Below are 15,148 nucleotides of genomic sequence, written 5' to 3'. Positions count from 1 at the left end.
TTGGATGTTATGTGTGGTAGTCGTCGATCAACGTGAAAATGACTATTGCATTACCAGTTTTGCACACATTTTTTTATCATATTATTTTCTCACACATTCATCCTAACTGCAAACTACACATAGGTAAGATAAACCTCACATGCAACCGCAAAAAAAAGACAAACATCATCACACTAGAACTACTTGGAGCAGCAAAGAGACTTCAAACTACAGTAGCTATGCTGGTAAACACACGGCCACGAGCCTGCGCATCTCAGCTCAAATATTCTTTCAGGCAAAGGAGAAAACAAACCGAAGGGAAAAAGAGAGGAGAATCCAGTTTCCAGTTTTTATACTATTTTCCCCGTCTCTCTCTCCTCGCCCTGTTTCTCTCTCTCCCTCTTCCTCCCCACCCTCTCCGCCGCATCCCCGTCTCCCCCGACCCTCACCCCCACCCCGCTGCTCCCGTCCAAACCCTAACCCTAAACCCCACGCGCGCCTCCATCCAATCCCTGCCTGGCGTCCACCCGTCCCCGGCGGCCCGGATTCGGATTCGCCGCGCCGGACCGATTCGATCGATGTAGGCAGCGAGCATCGCTGCCCACTCCGTACACACGACTCGCGCCCCCGCCTCGAGATGGCTGCCGCGGGGTGACGAGGAGGAGGGGAGAGTAGTAGAGGGAGCGCCCAAGCGTAGATGGCATTGGGAGATCTCATGGCGTCCAGGCTCGTGCACTCGTCCTCATCGTCGTCCTCGTCCTCGCTGCCCACCCCCTCCTTGGCGGCGGTGAACCACCAGACGGACCGCGTGGATGGTGAGCTCCCTGTCGCCAACGGGCCGGAGCTTCGGAGGGAGGACGCCGGCGAGGAGGATGAGGAGGGGAGGGCCGTGGCGCTCGTGCCGTGCCTGCCGCAGGTGGTTGTGCTGTGCGAGCAGCGGCACGAGGGGTTCGATGAGGCCGCGGCGGCGGCGGCGGCCGGGCCATCGACGAGCGGGCTCGTCTCCAAGTGGCGCCCCAAGGACAGGGTAATGGATGTAGCTCATGCAGCTATCGCTCTTCCTCCTCTTGTTGATCATTTCTTTCTTAGATTTGTCAGGGTTGGCCCTCAGATATTCAGTCAGGTGATGCTCATGGGCTTATGATTAACGGCACGTGTAGTTCATTGAGCTAAACCAGGGTAAATTTGGGGCAGCTGCTGGTTTGCTTAAGTGGCTACGTGCAAATTTAGTATAATTTACCATTTTCAATTTAGGGGTTATGATTGGATCACTACACTTTTAAGGTGTGATGGATGATGTGACCAAACTTTTGAGTTTTGGCCGTTTAAGTAAGTTATATGATCCATATAACTTACCATCCAGATTTGCCTAGTTATTATTGTTCGCTGCGAGCTGATGCCATTCTTTCTCCCAAATGCTTGGAGGAGTCGATTTCATTTTATGTTGCCGTCGCCTTGTCGGCGGTTGCTTTATTAATTATAATGATAAAACGGAACCATTTATAGCTCGCTATGTTAACGTATCCATGCTTATTCGCTGCTCAGGAGTTCACCGGAATTAAATGTAGCATGACGACCACTAGCGTGTAATATGTAATTAATGGCTCGGCTAAAAAATCAAATAAGCAAGTGTCAAGTATCGGTATTGTTATGGCCTTTCTTAACAGAGCATGTCATTCTCTTAGGATGATCATTTTTGCCTTTAACTGCATGTATACAGTTTTCTGGTGATTGATATAAGATTGTATATAAGAATAATGGTTCAAACTATGCTAGACCCAAATATTCTTCATGGTTATCTAGTACTCTTGATTACATTCAGATAGGATGGCCGCACTCTTATCCAAGTGACTATTTGTTAGTGGCTGATTGGTGTCATGTGGAAAATTGGACACTTAGTGCCAGCATTTTGCCTGTGGTGAAACTAAGTAGTGAGTTGAGCGCCGATCAAAATCTGGATCATTGTAGTGAGTTGTCAAGGCAAACTTGCCTACCCAATGTACAAGTGTCACTGACGGTCTAAGAAATTCTATTGTTAAGAATTTGGCATGTGGTTTATGAAATATCACATTGGCAGTGCCATCGACTTTGAGGTTGAGGTATACGGTTGTTTCTACTCATGACAATATGAGAAGGATGGTTTTGACTATAAAGACGAGGTTGCCTTACTTGAAAACAACTTAGCATTACGGCACTTGAAATTTCCTCTCGGATAATTTGAGTTGTGATTGACTGTTTGCTTTTGGGAATCAAAGTTTTACTATGTATGTTAGTGGAGATGTTCACATTCCTATTTAAAAAAAAACATGTATAAGCTCTTAGTAGTTCATGTATATTAAGCTACCTTTCCCCTTCTTACAAATTAACTCTAGCAGGTTTGCAGATTATAGTGATTTGTCTGGACTAGAATATTGTGTTAAACTTTTGTAACCATGTGTGTGCCATGATTGTTTGCGAAAAAGAGATATGCTAAATTTATTGTGATCTCAGCAAGGGGATATCGCATATTTAGTATGTAAATTATGCCACAGCTTTGGTTTGTTTATTTTCAGTAGAACTAGCTGATGTTACCAATAAATCGCTTAATTACTATTCCAGTTTGTTGTTAGTTTGGTCAGAGTATTGATCTTTGTTGGTCATACCATTTTGACCTCTTCCCTTGGTTGTGTTTCTACTCTTTTGTTTTGTAACCATTGGATGGTGTTACTTTCATAAACTGTTTACATTTCGTATGTGCTATATACTAACAGTGGTCTTTGTTGCAGATGAAGACTGGATGTGTTGCACTTGTATTATGTTTAAACATTAGTGTTGATCCGCCGGATGTAATTAAAATTTCCCCTTGTGCAAGAATGGAGTGTTGGATAGGTAAACATTCGGTTATGTGTATATGCTTATCTAGTTTTCTAATGAGCTGAGAGGGACTTTTTTTGCCTGCTGTTGGTAATTCAGTTTCATGTTTGTGGTATGCAGCTTCATTATCACTTTTTTTTCTCTGTACGCGCTAGTTAGAATAAATTCAATCTTTATTTTATAATAATTACTATTTTCACTTAACTGAAAGCACTTTTTCACGGTTGCATTTCTGAATGCCAGACTTGGCTGTGTTGGTAGCTGGAGGAGATTGCAAATTTGCAGCAAAGAAACAGTCTTGCATCTATTAGAAATAGATGGTGTTCTTTTAATAGATGAATTCAAGTTTTATAGGTTACATAATAATATCATATTCGTGTTTTGGTTGCAGAGCAACTAATGATTTCTAGGCTACATTTGAAGATATTGTGTTCTTTAGGTCGTGAATGATATGAACTTGATTGTATTTCTAGCTCAGTGGGTGATATGAACTTGATTTATTAATAGTAGCGATAATTATTTGTTGAGACGTGAAATGTACCAGATTTAAACAAGCATGATGGCTATCTTTGTAAATAGCATAGTAGTACAATAATCTTATTGCACTTCAGTTGCCTTGAGATCTGCTCACAGCCTTTCCGTTGTTTCATTTTCAGATCCATTTTCTATGCCACCTCCCAAAGCCCTTGAAAATATTGGAAAAACATTACACTCACAGTATGAGCGATGGCAGCCTAAGGTGGCCCACTTTATTTATTTACATAAGCGTTTTCTGATAAGCTGATATCACTGCTTACATCTTCATTCCTAATGATGCCTGCAGGCTCGTTACAAGCTTCAGCTGGATCCAACAGTCGAAGAAGTCAAGAAGCTTTGTAATACTTGCCGCAAATATGCCAGATCAGAGAGGGTTCTTTTTCATTACAATGGTCATGGTGTACCAAAGCCTACGGCTAATGGAGAGATTTGGATGTTTAACAAGGTGAGTGTTGTTAAGTCAAAACGTGTATTGCATATGTTGATTCATTATTTATCCATATGTCTTTATTGAAGCGTCCTTTGTACTCTGGTGCAGAGTTATACACAGTATATCCCTCTTCCTATTACTGATCTCGATTCATGGCTGAAAACACCATCGATTTATGTTTTTGACTGCTCAGCAGCTGGAATGATTGTGAAAGCTTTTCTAGAGGTATACACTATAGTCCAGTCTAATGTTTTTTGTATGTTCATGCAATCTGCAAGTCATAGGTACATAATTTATGTTTTTTTCTTTCTATTTGTACGATTCTTGGATGGTTTCATATTCATTATGGCTCCTTATGTTGACTTCAGCGCCTAGACTGGAGTTCAAGCTCTTCTGCGTCTTCAGTGAAGGATTGCATTCTCCTTGCTGCCTGTGAGGCACATCAAACTCTTCCTCAGAGTGCAGAATATCCCGCTGACGTGTTTACAGCTTGCCTGACCACTCCCATAAAAATGGCATTGCACTGGTTCTCTCTCTCTCTCTCTCTTACACAGTTATCAATCCAGTGTAGTTTGTCTTGCTGTATACTGGTCTTTGTATAGTCCCACTTCCGATTTCAGCTGACATTTGTCCTGATCTGTGAACTTGTCTACAAACCATGCAGGTTTTGCAAACGATCATTACTCAGTGGTTCTCTGGATCACTCTCTTATTGACCAAATTCCTGGAAGACAAAATGACCGTAAAACACTTCTGGGGGAGTTGAACTGGATTTTCACTGCTATTACAGATACTATTGCATGGAATGTTCTTCCTCATGGTACAGAAGGTCATTTGAGTTAAAAAATAATATCAGTGGGGCATTGCTTTTATAACACAAATTTCACATGTGCAGAATTATTCCAAAGGCTTTTCAGGCAGGATCTTTTGGTCGCCAGTCTCTTTCGCAACTTCTTACTTGCTGAGAGAATCATGCGGTCTGCAAACTGCTCACCAATTACGTACCCACTATTGCCACCCACACATCAACATCATATGTGGTAATTGACTAGATTAGTCATTCTGTTTCCATATATATTATGCGCCTTTTCTGCATTTACCGTAATTTGCTGAATGTTAGGGATGCATGGGACATGGCTGCGGAGATCTGCCTTTCCAAGCTTCCTCATTTGATTGCTGATCCTAATGCAGAGTTTCAGGTCTTGCTACCTATTTTATCGTTGAATAATTTAGCACTAAAAACTTAAACCATTGGAGTATTCTCACTTCAGTACCATAACTTTGCTTGTCTCCTTACTCAAACAGCCGAGCCCATTTTTCACGGAACAATTGACAGCATTCGAAGTGTGGCTTGATCATGGTTCTGAGGATAAGAAACCCCCTGAACAGTTACCCATTGTTCTTCAGGTAAGACAATTTCTCGGACCAATTATTCTTGAGCCTACTAATGCTATTGTTATCTGAGATGGTAACAAACTCTCCAAATAGTCTAGTGGCAAGAGACAGTGTTTGGATGATCCAGTCACCTTTTCTTGTCTACTTGTACCATATTGGTTCTATTTATATTGTTGTATATGCCATCTTAATTAGTTCATGACCTCATGTAACCAGCGTTATTTTGGGAGTGTGCTACACCTCTAGACAGTTGTCAACTATATTTCTTTTCTTGTTTTTCTTTGCTCTTGATACAATCATGTTTTATGTAGGTCCTGCTTAGCCAATCACACAGATTTAGAGCACTTGTTCTGCTTGGAAGATTTCTTGATATGGGTCCATGGGCAGTTGATTTGGTATGGAGTTGGCATATTCTGCAGGCCTTCATTTGTTTTTTGACATTGTGCTGGCTATTTATTCCTTATCGAGTATATTCAAACTCTGGCACTTCATTGTTTTAGGCCTTATCTGTTGGTATCTTCCCTTACGTGCTCAAACTGCTCCAAACAAGTGCGATGGAGTTGCGTCAAATTCTTGTGTTCATATGGACAAAAATTCTCTCTCTTGATAAGGTATGCACTCTACTTAAAAATCTTCAGCAGCTGTTCCTATTCTCTTGAAGATTCTGTTGTTTAACTCAGTTGCTCTTTTTGTTTCAAATGACAGTCATGCCAGGTTGATTTGGTGAAAGATGGAGGGCATGCATATTTTATCAGGTTTCTTGATAGTTTGGATGCTTACCCGGAGCAGCGTGCAATGGCTGCTTTCGTTTTAGCAGTTATTGTGGATGGGCATAGGAGGGGTCAAGAGGCTTGCATGAGTGCAGGTCTTATAGATGTTTGCCTGAGACATCTGCAACCTGAAAATCCTCATGATGCACAGACAGAGCCTTTGCTTTTGCAATGGCTTTGTTTATGCCTTGGCAAACTCTGGGAAGATTTCCCTGAGGCTCAGTTACTTGGTCTACAATCAAATGCACCCGAAATTGTTACATGTTTATTGTCTGAGCCTCAACCTGAGGTATGGTTAGACTTGGTGTGTCAGTTCTTCATCATCGCAGGTTCGCAACGTGAGCATTAAATATTTGGTCTTTGCAGGTCAGAGCCTCTGCTGTTTTTGCACTTGGAAATCTGTTGGACATTGGATCTCCATCAGTGAATGGAGGTGATGACGACTCTGATGATGATGAAAAGGCGAGAGCTGAAATAAATGTTGTTCGAAGCCTTCTGCAAGTCACTTCAGATGGTAGCCCTCTTGTTAGAGCCGAGGTTTCTGTAGGTAAGTCTACCTGAAAATACATTGTACTTCCTAGATAGTCCTTTTAGTAATGTCTTGGACATAGTAGACTCCTTTTAGCTATGAACAATCATTTTGAGTTAAGCTGATATCTTCCAGCTCTTACTCGCTTTGCGCTGGGCCACAACAAACATCTCAAATCTGTTGCTGCGGAGTACTGGAGACCTCAAACCAATTCACTGCTGAAGTCACTACCATCACTGGCTAATATTAATAACCCAAGCAATGTTTACAGTCCCAGTAACTTTTTGCAAGGCAGCAGTGGCCTTTCTTCTCATATTGGTCCTGTGTTAAGGGTTGGTAGTGATACCAGTGCCACAGGTCGTGATGGAAGAATTTCTACAAGCAGCCCGATTGCGACAAATAGCATTATGCATGGGTCTCCCCAGTCAGATGATTCTTCTCAGCACTCTGATTCAGGCATATTGCTGAGAGATAATGCAAGTAACGGTGGTCTCAGCTACACCAGGTCAAGGCCTATTATTGACAGTGGAATTTATTCCCTATTTATTTCGACGATGTGCTCTATTGCTAAAGATCCTTACCCTAGAATTGCAAATATTGGCCGGAGAGCACTGTCCCTTGTAGGGGTTGAGCAAGTGGTCATGAGAAATACTAGATTTGGCAGTGGGGGTGCAGGAGAGTCATCTGCTCCTTCATCAAACATAGGAATGGCACGTTCTTCTTCCTGGTTTGACATGAATTCTGGTAAGTTATAACCTTTTTCCTTGCAATGTGCTTGTAGTACCTCTCAGTTTTTCCCCAATGGGGTTAACTATTTCACTGATCGTTTTCAATGCTTTTGCAGGAATCTCAATGGCATTTAGGACCCCTCCTGTTAGTCCACCTCAGCATGATTACCTTACAGGGTTGCGCCGCGTGTGTTCTATGGAGTTCAGACCACATCTCTTGAACTCACCTGATGGCTTAGCTGATCCGCTCTTAAGCTCTGCTGCAGCCTCCAGTACCAGTGAGCTTAATATACTTCCCCAATCAACAATTTACAACTGGAGCTGTGGCCACTTCTCTAGGCCTCTTCTAACCGGGTCTGATGATAATGGGGAAGTAAGTGCTAGAAGAGAAGAGAGGGAACGAACTGCACTGGATTGCATCGCTAAGTGCCAGCGTTCCTGTACGTGGATTGACCGCTTGCTCTACATTCAATCTGCTTTTTATTAGTTATGTTAGTTATTTGGCTCTCATTTGTGATGGTTCCCCTTTTCTCTTTTTGTCGTCGGCGGGAATAGCAGCATGCAAAATGACTAGCCAAATTGCTAGCTGGGATACAAAGTTTGAGTTGGGTACAAAATCAGCATTGCTGTTACCTTTTTCTCCAATCGTCGTTGCAGCTGATGAAAACGAGCAAATAAGGTAAAATATATATTGTTAGAACCTCAAAATTGATAATTCATGTGTCCTAAATAATGACTTCAGGTGTCTAAAGTTTTATTTTTTTATATTCATGCCAGAGTGTGGAATTATGACGATGCTCTACCAGTGAATACTTTCGAGAACCACAAGTTGTCTGACAGAGGACTATCCAAACTTTTACTTACCAATGAGCTTGATGAAAGCTTGCTTTTAGTTGGCTCAAGTACGCCTTCCCTCTTTATGGCTTTCTCTTGTATCTGTACATATGTATTCCTTGTGACATCTTTTTTTCATACTGTAGGTGATGGAAATGTCCGTATATGGAGAAACTATACTCAAAAGGGAGGACAGAAACTTGTAACTGCTTTCTCATCAGTTCAGGGCCATCGAGCTGCAGGCCGCAGCGTTGTGATTGACTGGCAACAGCAATCTGGTTATCTGGTGATATTCTGATTTCTCTTTCCAAGTTCTGGTAACTTTGTACTCATTTAAGACCGTCCTAATACTGGAACTACTCCTTTTGTTGTACAACAGTATGCATCTGGTGACATGTCTTCCATCCTTGTATGGGATCTTGACAAGGAGCAACTTCTCAACACCATTCCATCATCTGCTGATAGTGGCATTTCAGCTCTGGTGAGTTCTGGTTACCATGTATAATTTGAGTATTCAGAATAGTCGTACGACAAATTGTTTAGTCTGTTTTGGACTCTAGGGATTTCATGTGCTATGGCTCTATTATTTTCTGTTCTGCTGTTCCAGCTTTATACTCATGGACTTCCCCCTTCACGCTAATCAGAAATTACCAATTTTGTCCACTGCTAACTCTAGGTTTTATGAGACCTAAATTTCATATTCACTAGTTAGACGGTGTCAAAATTAGATCATGCCGCAGATTGATGCACAAAGAAAAATGAGATCATAAATAGTTCAGTGTTCCTTCTGTAGGAACAACTTCGTTTTCTTAGGTCTAGCAATGCATGCAGTGTCTAAATTTTTTGGCTAAAGGGTTTGCTCAAAATTTATTCCCTACTTTTACTCGACCAAAAGTAGTGTTTCAGTTGATTTTGTCAGCTTGTCTTGTTTTTTGCACTTTCTATGATGTGATGAACTAAGAAGCACGGGTACGGGTACACGGACACGGCGATACACATACGGGCACATGGGATATGACATTTTCCAAAAACAGCCATTCGGGGATACAGCAAGTATATAAAAAAATAAAAAAATGTCATGTAAGATACACAGAGTTAAAAATAAGAATGATACATCAAATGGCAAATGTTAGTATTAGTCTATTAGAGAGTAGAGACCAGGGTTCCCTTCACTCACCCATGGACAATTGGCTACCGGTGGTGGCGCTCCCAAACGCCATGCTCCCTGACCCATGGACAATTGGCTACCGGCGGTGGCGCTCCCAAACGCCATGCTCCCTGACAGCAAGCAACGATCACAACAGCAGCACCAGCATTCAAGTGAGCGGCAGCTCAACAGCAAAGCAGCAGCAACTCAACGTCAAGAAATCGAGCAAAGACATGAAGAGGTCGAGGAGAGGCTGCTTGGTTTCCCGCTCGAGCGTGTTTGTTGTCGGAGGCCGAGTTCAGGCCCGGCGGTGGCAGCAGGCGGCGGCGGAGTCCGGCAGTAGTGTCGAGTCCAGGCGGCGGTGGCGCGATCGCTGGAGGGTGGAGCAGCGTTCCTTTTGTGGCGCTGTATTGGGCCAAGGCTGTTATTGGGCTTCCCGTGTCCCTAATGTATTCCATATATGTCCCAGCCGTGTCTTTCCTTTATTTTTCCTTTTTTCTAATTCGGAAATCAAGGGATACTGGGGGATACGCGAATCCCGGCGTATCTAGCCGTATTACCGTGTCCCGCCGAACTAGGACGGCAATTTGGCTGTTTTGGCCTTGTCCATGCTTTGTAGGTGAGGAATACAGTTAGCAAAATAAAATTTTGGTGACTTGCTTCTTAAGAATATATGTATTTTTGTTTCATTGGGTTGTAAGTGCTATTTGAGCTATTGCATCAAGATGTATTGATCAGGTTTAACATATTCTGTTTTTGTCCATGACCATTGCTTGCTGTTTCTCTTTCAGTCTGCATCTCAGGTTAGATCTGGTCAATTTGCTGCCGGTTTTATTGACGCATCCGTAAGGATATTTGATGTTCGTACCCCTGACAGGTAAGTAAATCTTTATTTCTCTATCCTTTACCCTGGATAATATTTGAGATATTATCCATATGTTAAAGTATGGGATTCAGTTTTTGTTACCTTTTATCCTCATTCATGTTTCTTCCTTTGGATGTTTTTTCCTTCAATGATGCAGGCTAGTTTATATGGCAAGACCACATGCCCCAAGAACTGAAAAGGTCGTCGGTATAGGATTTCAGCCTGGATTTGATCCATACAAGGTATTCCTACCACTTTTTCTTTTGGTGTTGCCGTGTTCTTCATTCTGTTATATTGCTATAGGTTTTGAAAAATGGTTTGCTGGAGCTTTACAAAGCTATGTAATATTTGCGTTCACAGATTGTAAGCGCATCTCAAGCTGGAGACATTCAGTTTCTTGATGTTAGAAGGGCTGCTGAACCCTACCTCACTATTGAAGCTCACAGGGGTTCATTAACAGCATTGGCTGTTCACCGGCATGCCCCAGTCATTGCAAGTGGCTCAGCTAAGCAAATGATTAAAGTGTTCAGTCTTGAAGGAGAACAGCTAACGATCATTCGGTACCAGCCATCTTTCATGGGCCAAAGGATAGGAAGTGTAAACTGCCTTTCGTTCCATCCGTACAAATCTCTCCTGGCTGCTGGAGCTGGTGATAATGCTCTGGTCTCTATCTATGCTGAGGACAATTATCAAGTAAGATGAGGTTTACATCCTGTGGCATGCAATGACGACACAATCAGTAGGCCATGATTGGCCGACTGCTGGATCCGCAGCAGGTTCAGCTACAAGATACAAGATGATACAAAGCCTGGTCAGTGACATGGTGGTGATTGCAGTGCTGTGGCTTTTTGGTCCATATTGCTTGTGTTGGGCATCTACATCTCTGGTCGGCGTGTGCAATTTGTAAGATACAAATCAAGATTCATTAGCCTCCCTTGCAGAAGGTTGTGAAAGTGAAAGGCAGTTGTGGTCCAGTCAGTGAATTCGGAGGCTTCCCCAATAATCATACCTAGGTTAACTGAAATGTAAATAGCCGTCCCCATTTGGATTGTTGTCCTGTCAGTCAGTTTTCTTCCTTTCCCAAAGTGTAAAAAGGTTTGCCGATGCTTCATATCATAAGTCGGGTCTGGCGGGGTCTGCCCGGGCAAGTGGTTGTTTATATGGGCCAGGAAGGGAGAATGCATGCACATGTCTCCTCACAGATGTTCTTCAATAGATAGATGCTCCTTTCCAGCTAATATAGCATTAGAGGTGAGTTGTTACTATGGCTTGCTTTAACCAGTGTTGTCCAGGTCATTCTTTCTAAGCATTGGACTATCATCATCCAGTGTTGTCGTCATAGCAGGGCTTCATTGTCCATTTGTACATATGAACTGCATTTGTACAGTAGTTAATTCTCTTAAGATAAGTTGTAATGCATGTTTGTCCTTGGGTGTATCTGGCATATTCTGAATATTTAAGTGAAAAAGAAGCTTGTCTCTGTGTACACATTGTTGTTTCTTTTGCCTAGAATCATGGGCTGTGGTTTCTGAATATTCTGTGTGGAATTCTGTATGGTTTATTTTGATGGTTAAGAGATGATGCAGCATGAGGTTGAACGCCAACTGGAGGCATCACAAACAAACGGAGGTGCTGTTGCATTGAAGCAACTGGCAAGAGATTTCGGGACGCGATGAAATGAAATTTTACTTGCATTTCATAGCATGCGAGGAGACAATGGGTGTCCCTTTTTAAGGCATCCTGTATTTCATCATTGAATGCTGGCTGGCAAGTCAAGACTAAAAAGTTGTGTTTTGTGCTTAAGCCATTTGGTATTCATACCAAATCTAATTGACCGATCACAGCCACACACGCAGAGAGGAGCGGCAATGGCGGAGCTTCGATCCTTGTTCGACGACGGTACTCCGCTGATGCGTGTAAAGAATAGATGCGTTGCAAATACAGTGCAGCAGTAGGCCAGCAGCGAGTATCTGACATCGGCACCAGCCGGCGGCGAGATGAGCTGCTCCCCGGTGCCAGAACCTGACCACCACCGCCTGCTGGCCACCCTCGCGCGCCACGGCCGCCTCGCCGCCGCCGCCACGCTCTTCTCCACGGCCGTCCGCACCACACGCGCGCTCAACACCATACTCGCCGCCCTCTGCTCCTCCCCGTCGCTGCTCCGCGTTGCCCCCTCCGTGCTCCTCCTCGCCGCCCCCACCGCCTCCCCCGACGCGGCCACCTTCCGCGTCCTCACCTCCGCGCTCTGCCGCGCAAGCCGCCCCTCCGCCGCCGCCGGCCTCCTGCGCTGCATGCCCTCCCTCCACCTCGACCCGGACTCGCCGCTGTGCCGCGCCGTGCTCTCCTCCCTGTGCCGCTGCGCCCCGGCCCGGCACGCGGCGGCGTTCCTGGACGACATGCGCCGGTGGGGCGTCCCGCCCAGCGGGCTCGACCACCGCGCCGTTCTCCGCGCCCTCCTGCGGGAGGGGATGGTGGCGGAGGCATACGAGGTCGTCAGAGAGAAGATGGGCTCCGACGGCGTGGCCCCCGGGGTGGCCGACTTCGAGCTGATGCTGCGCGCGTTCAGCGAGCGCGGGCAGTTCGACGCCGTCGACGAGGCGTTCGACGAAATGCTCCTCCGAGGGCTCGTGCCGGGCGTGGCCGTCTACAACGTGTACGTCGCTGCGCTGTGCAAGAAAGGGGACCTGGCCGGCGCGCGCCGGATGGTGGAGTGCATGGAGCGCGCCGGCTGCCCGCCGGACGTCAGGACGTTCGGCGTCGTGGTCGCTGGGTGCGTGTCCGCCGGGGACGCCGGCGCTGCCAGGGACGTGGCATGGGAGGCGGTGCGGCGAGGCCTGCGGTGGGACACGCCGTCGATGGTGGAGCTGGTCGGCCTGCTCCGGGCGGGCGGGCACGTCGCGGACGCGCACGGGCTGCTGCTGGACGTGTTCCTGCACGGCGGGTGCACGGGAGTGGACGCCTCGACGCTCGGGCAGCTGATATGTGCCAGCGAAGGCGCCTGCAGCGTGATCACAGATCACCCGAAAGACTAGAAAGTGCATCACATTTTGGGGTCCATGCCTCGTTTAATCTGTTCCGAATGTTTCAGCTGCAGGTCAATCCGCCAATGCATTCTAGTGCTTGATGAATGTCCACTGGATATTTAGATGTACGCATTTCACACAAAATTTTAAGAGTTTAATTTTTTTTGAGGGAAAGAGTTTAATTGCTTTGTGCACAAACTTGAAATGCATGCTGCGCCTAGGTGTGAAACTCCCAAAGTGGTACGATGGGGTTGCAAACTTGGAACCCGTGAGACGAAAAGGTCACATGCCAATCACAGCTCGCCGTTGGCAGCCACGTCGGTCCTGTTTGCCGATCTGACGACGTAGTTAACACCCGTTGTCAAAGAATTGCAACCGAATATTAGCTATACCATTACCAAACTACGACATGAAGGATTTCCTAGCATGGGAATGTCAAAGAATTTTCAGTTCTCTGTCAAATCGGCACACTATGTGGAATGGGATCACAAGTTAGGGAATAATCTTCGTTGGTCAAATGGCCAAGGTGCACCGCGAGTGTGTGGAAGAAAGTTTGGGAATTAGGCTGCCCGGCAAAAATCAGAATTTTCACTTGGAAAGTGTTGCATGGTACCTTAGCATGTGGTGTCAATTTGGCCCAGAGACATATCAAGGTGTCACCGCAATGCCCCTGTTGCAAGGAAGGGGCTGACACTACGGCTCATGTGTTGTTTCAATGCCCTGCCGCAAGGAACGTTTGGAAAGAGCTTGCTTTGGAGAAACTAATTCAAAAGGCTTGTCTCGTTGATAGAGCGGGAGAAAGTATATTTGGATTCCTATTGTAGATGCCGCAACATGAAATGATGGGCCAGAAACAAGAAAAGATGCATAAAATGATAGCAATAACCTGCTGGTACCTATGGTGGGAAAGAAGAAAGCTACGCCATGAAGAAAAGGTTCAAACTGCTAACCAGATTGCTACTTCTGTTAGAGTCCTTACAGCTAACTACACTGCTGCGGCCGCCCCTAAAGCTAAGAGGAAAACAGGAGGATGGGAACTCCCGCCTAGAGGACATGTGAAATTGAACGTGGATGCCTCCTTTGACGGTGATCTGCTTGTAGGGACGGCAGGTGCAATCATCAGAGATGACAGAGGTAATTTTATCGACGCGGGTAATTGGAAACTTGATTTCTGTTATGATGTTCTTTCAGCCGAAGCAACTGCATTGCGATATGGTTTATCTTTAGCACAAACTGTAGGCTGTAATAAGGTCATCATTAAATCTGATAATTTGGAAGTGGTGAATACAATAAATGAGGGAGGAAGATCGGCAGGACCAGCAACAACAATCTTCGACGACTGTTATCACATGGTATGTGATTTTCTTTATACTTCCTTTATGCACTGCCCCAGAGAGGCAAATATGGTTGCCCATGAATTGGCAAATTTGGCAAAGGGGCCTTTATGTAGTAGTTTCTTCGATAAGACTCCTAGTAAACTTATCCCGCTTTTAGTCAGTGATGTAACTCTTGTAACACCGTAATGAAGTGAGATGATTTGTTTCAAAAAAAAAAGACTTAGAGCATCTCCAGCCGCGCCCCCGGACTAGTTTTAGCGCCGACGCCGAAAAAACGGTCCAGTCGCGTCCCCAGGAGCTCATTTTTCACCGGTTAGGCCCGAAACTGGCGCCAACGGACCCAGACCGAACCCGGTGCGCTGTGGGGCGCCCGGGGGCGCCGGGGCAATCGTTTTTGGCGCGAAAAACGGCGGGCCCATCGAGTCAGCGACCCAGCACCTTGTCGTCCTCATCGCCTCGGTTTCCCATGGGGAATCAATGCCAAGGCTACCGCCGGTCAGCCTTACATTGATTCCTCACGGGCGGCGCAGTGCGGCGACGCGCCCCCTCCCGCCACGCGTACACACGTTGCCGTTCCCCGTCCGCTATAAAAGCCGCCCCTCTCTCGCCGCCGCCCCCTCTCTTTCCCTCCCTCCCCGTATAGTCACTGCGTGCACGCACAGAAGATGGGTGAACGGTTCCCCGACGACGCGGCGGCGGCCAACAGCTTCGGCCGCCACTCG

The 15,148-nt window shown here is 45.6% G+C and overlaps 2 protein-coding genes across 4 annotated transcripts; both read left to right on the top strand.

Annotated features, from left to right (window-relative positions):
* Positions 1 to 349: 349 nt before the first annotated feature.
* RAPTOR1 (Regulatory-associated protein of TOR 1) lies at positions 350 to 11,552 on the top strand. Of its 3 annotated transcripts, none has more exons than XM_048673458.2 (23): positions 352 to 1,006; positions 2,745 to 2,847; positions 3,489 to 3,571; positions 3,656 to 3,814; positions 3,908 to 4,024; positions 4,168 to 4,325; positions 4,464 to 4,618; positions 4,694 to 4,838; positions 4,919 to 4,997; positions 5,104 to 5,205; positions 5,505 to 5,588; positions 5,694 to 5,804; positions 5,899 to 6,252; positions 6,330 to 6,510; positions 6,628 to 7,236; positions 7,337 to 7,660; positions 7,779 to 7,899; positions 7,998 to 8,122; positions 8,201 to 8,340; positions 8,434 to 8,535; positions 9,993 to 10,078; positions 10,224 to 10,308; positions 10,427 to 11,552. In XM_048673458.2, the coding sequence occupies exons 1-23, from the start codon at positions 677 to 679 to the stop codon at positions 10,766 to 10,768; spliced, it is 4,095 nt and encodes a 1,364-aa protein (XP_048529415.2). In that variant the 5' UTR covers positions 352 to 676; the 3' UTR covers positions 10,769 to 11,552. The 3 variants fall into 3 exon arrangements, with proteins under 3 accessions (XP_048529413.2, XP_048529415.2, XP_048529414.2); XM_048673457.2 differs by having other exon boundaries at positions 7,776 to 7,899; XM_048673456.2 differs by having other exon boundaries at positions 350 to 1,006; positions 7,776 to 7,899; positions 7,998 to 8,340.
* Positions 11,553 to 11,689: 137 nt separating this feature from the next.
* LOC125508687 (uncharacterized) lies at positions 11,690 to 13,271 on the top strand. Its single transcript, XM_048673459.2, has one exon. It carries the CDS (start codon positions 12,064 to 12,066, stop codon positions 13,096 to 13,098), a length of 1,035 nt encoding a protein of 344 aa, XP_048529416.1. The 5' UTR covers positions 11,690 to 12,063; the 3' UTR covers positions 13,099 to 13,271.
* Positions 13,272 to 15,148: the final 1,877 nt, after the last annotated feature.

The sequence above is a fragment of the Triticum urartu genome, chromosome 5A (assembly GCF_056163025.1).
Source record: "Triticum urartu cultivar PI428250 chromosome 5A, HENAU_Tu73, whole genome shotgun sequence".
Taxonomy (NCBI): domain Eukaryota; kingdom Viridiplantae; phylum Streptophyta; class Magnoliopsida; order Poales; family Poaceae; genus Triticum; species Triticum urartu.
This window is presented reverse-complemented; position numbering and strand designations above follow the sequence as displayed.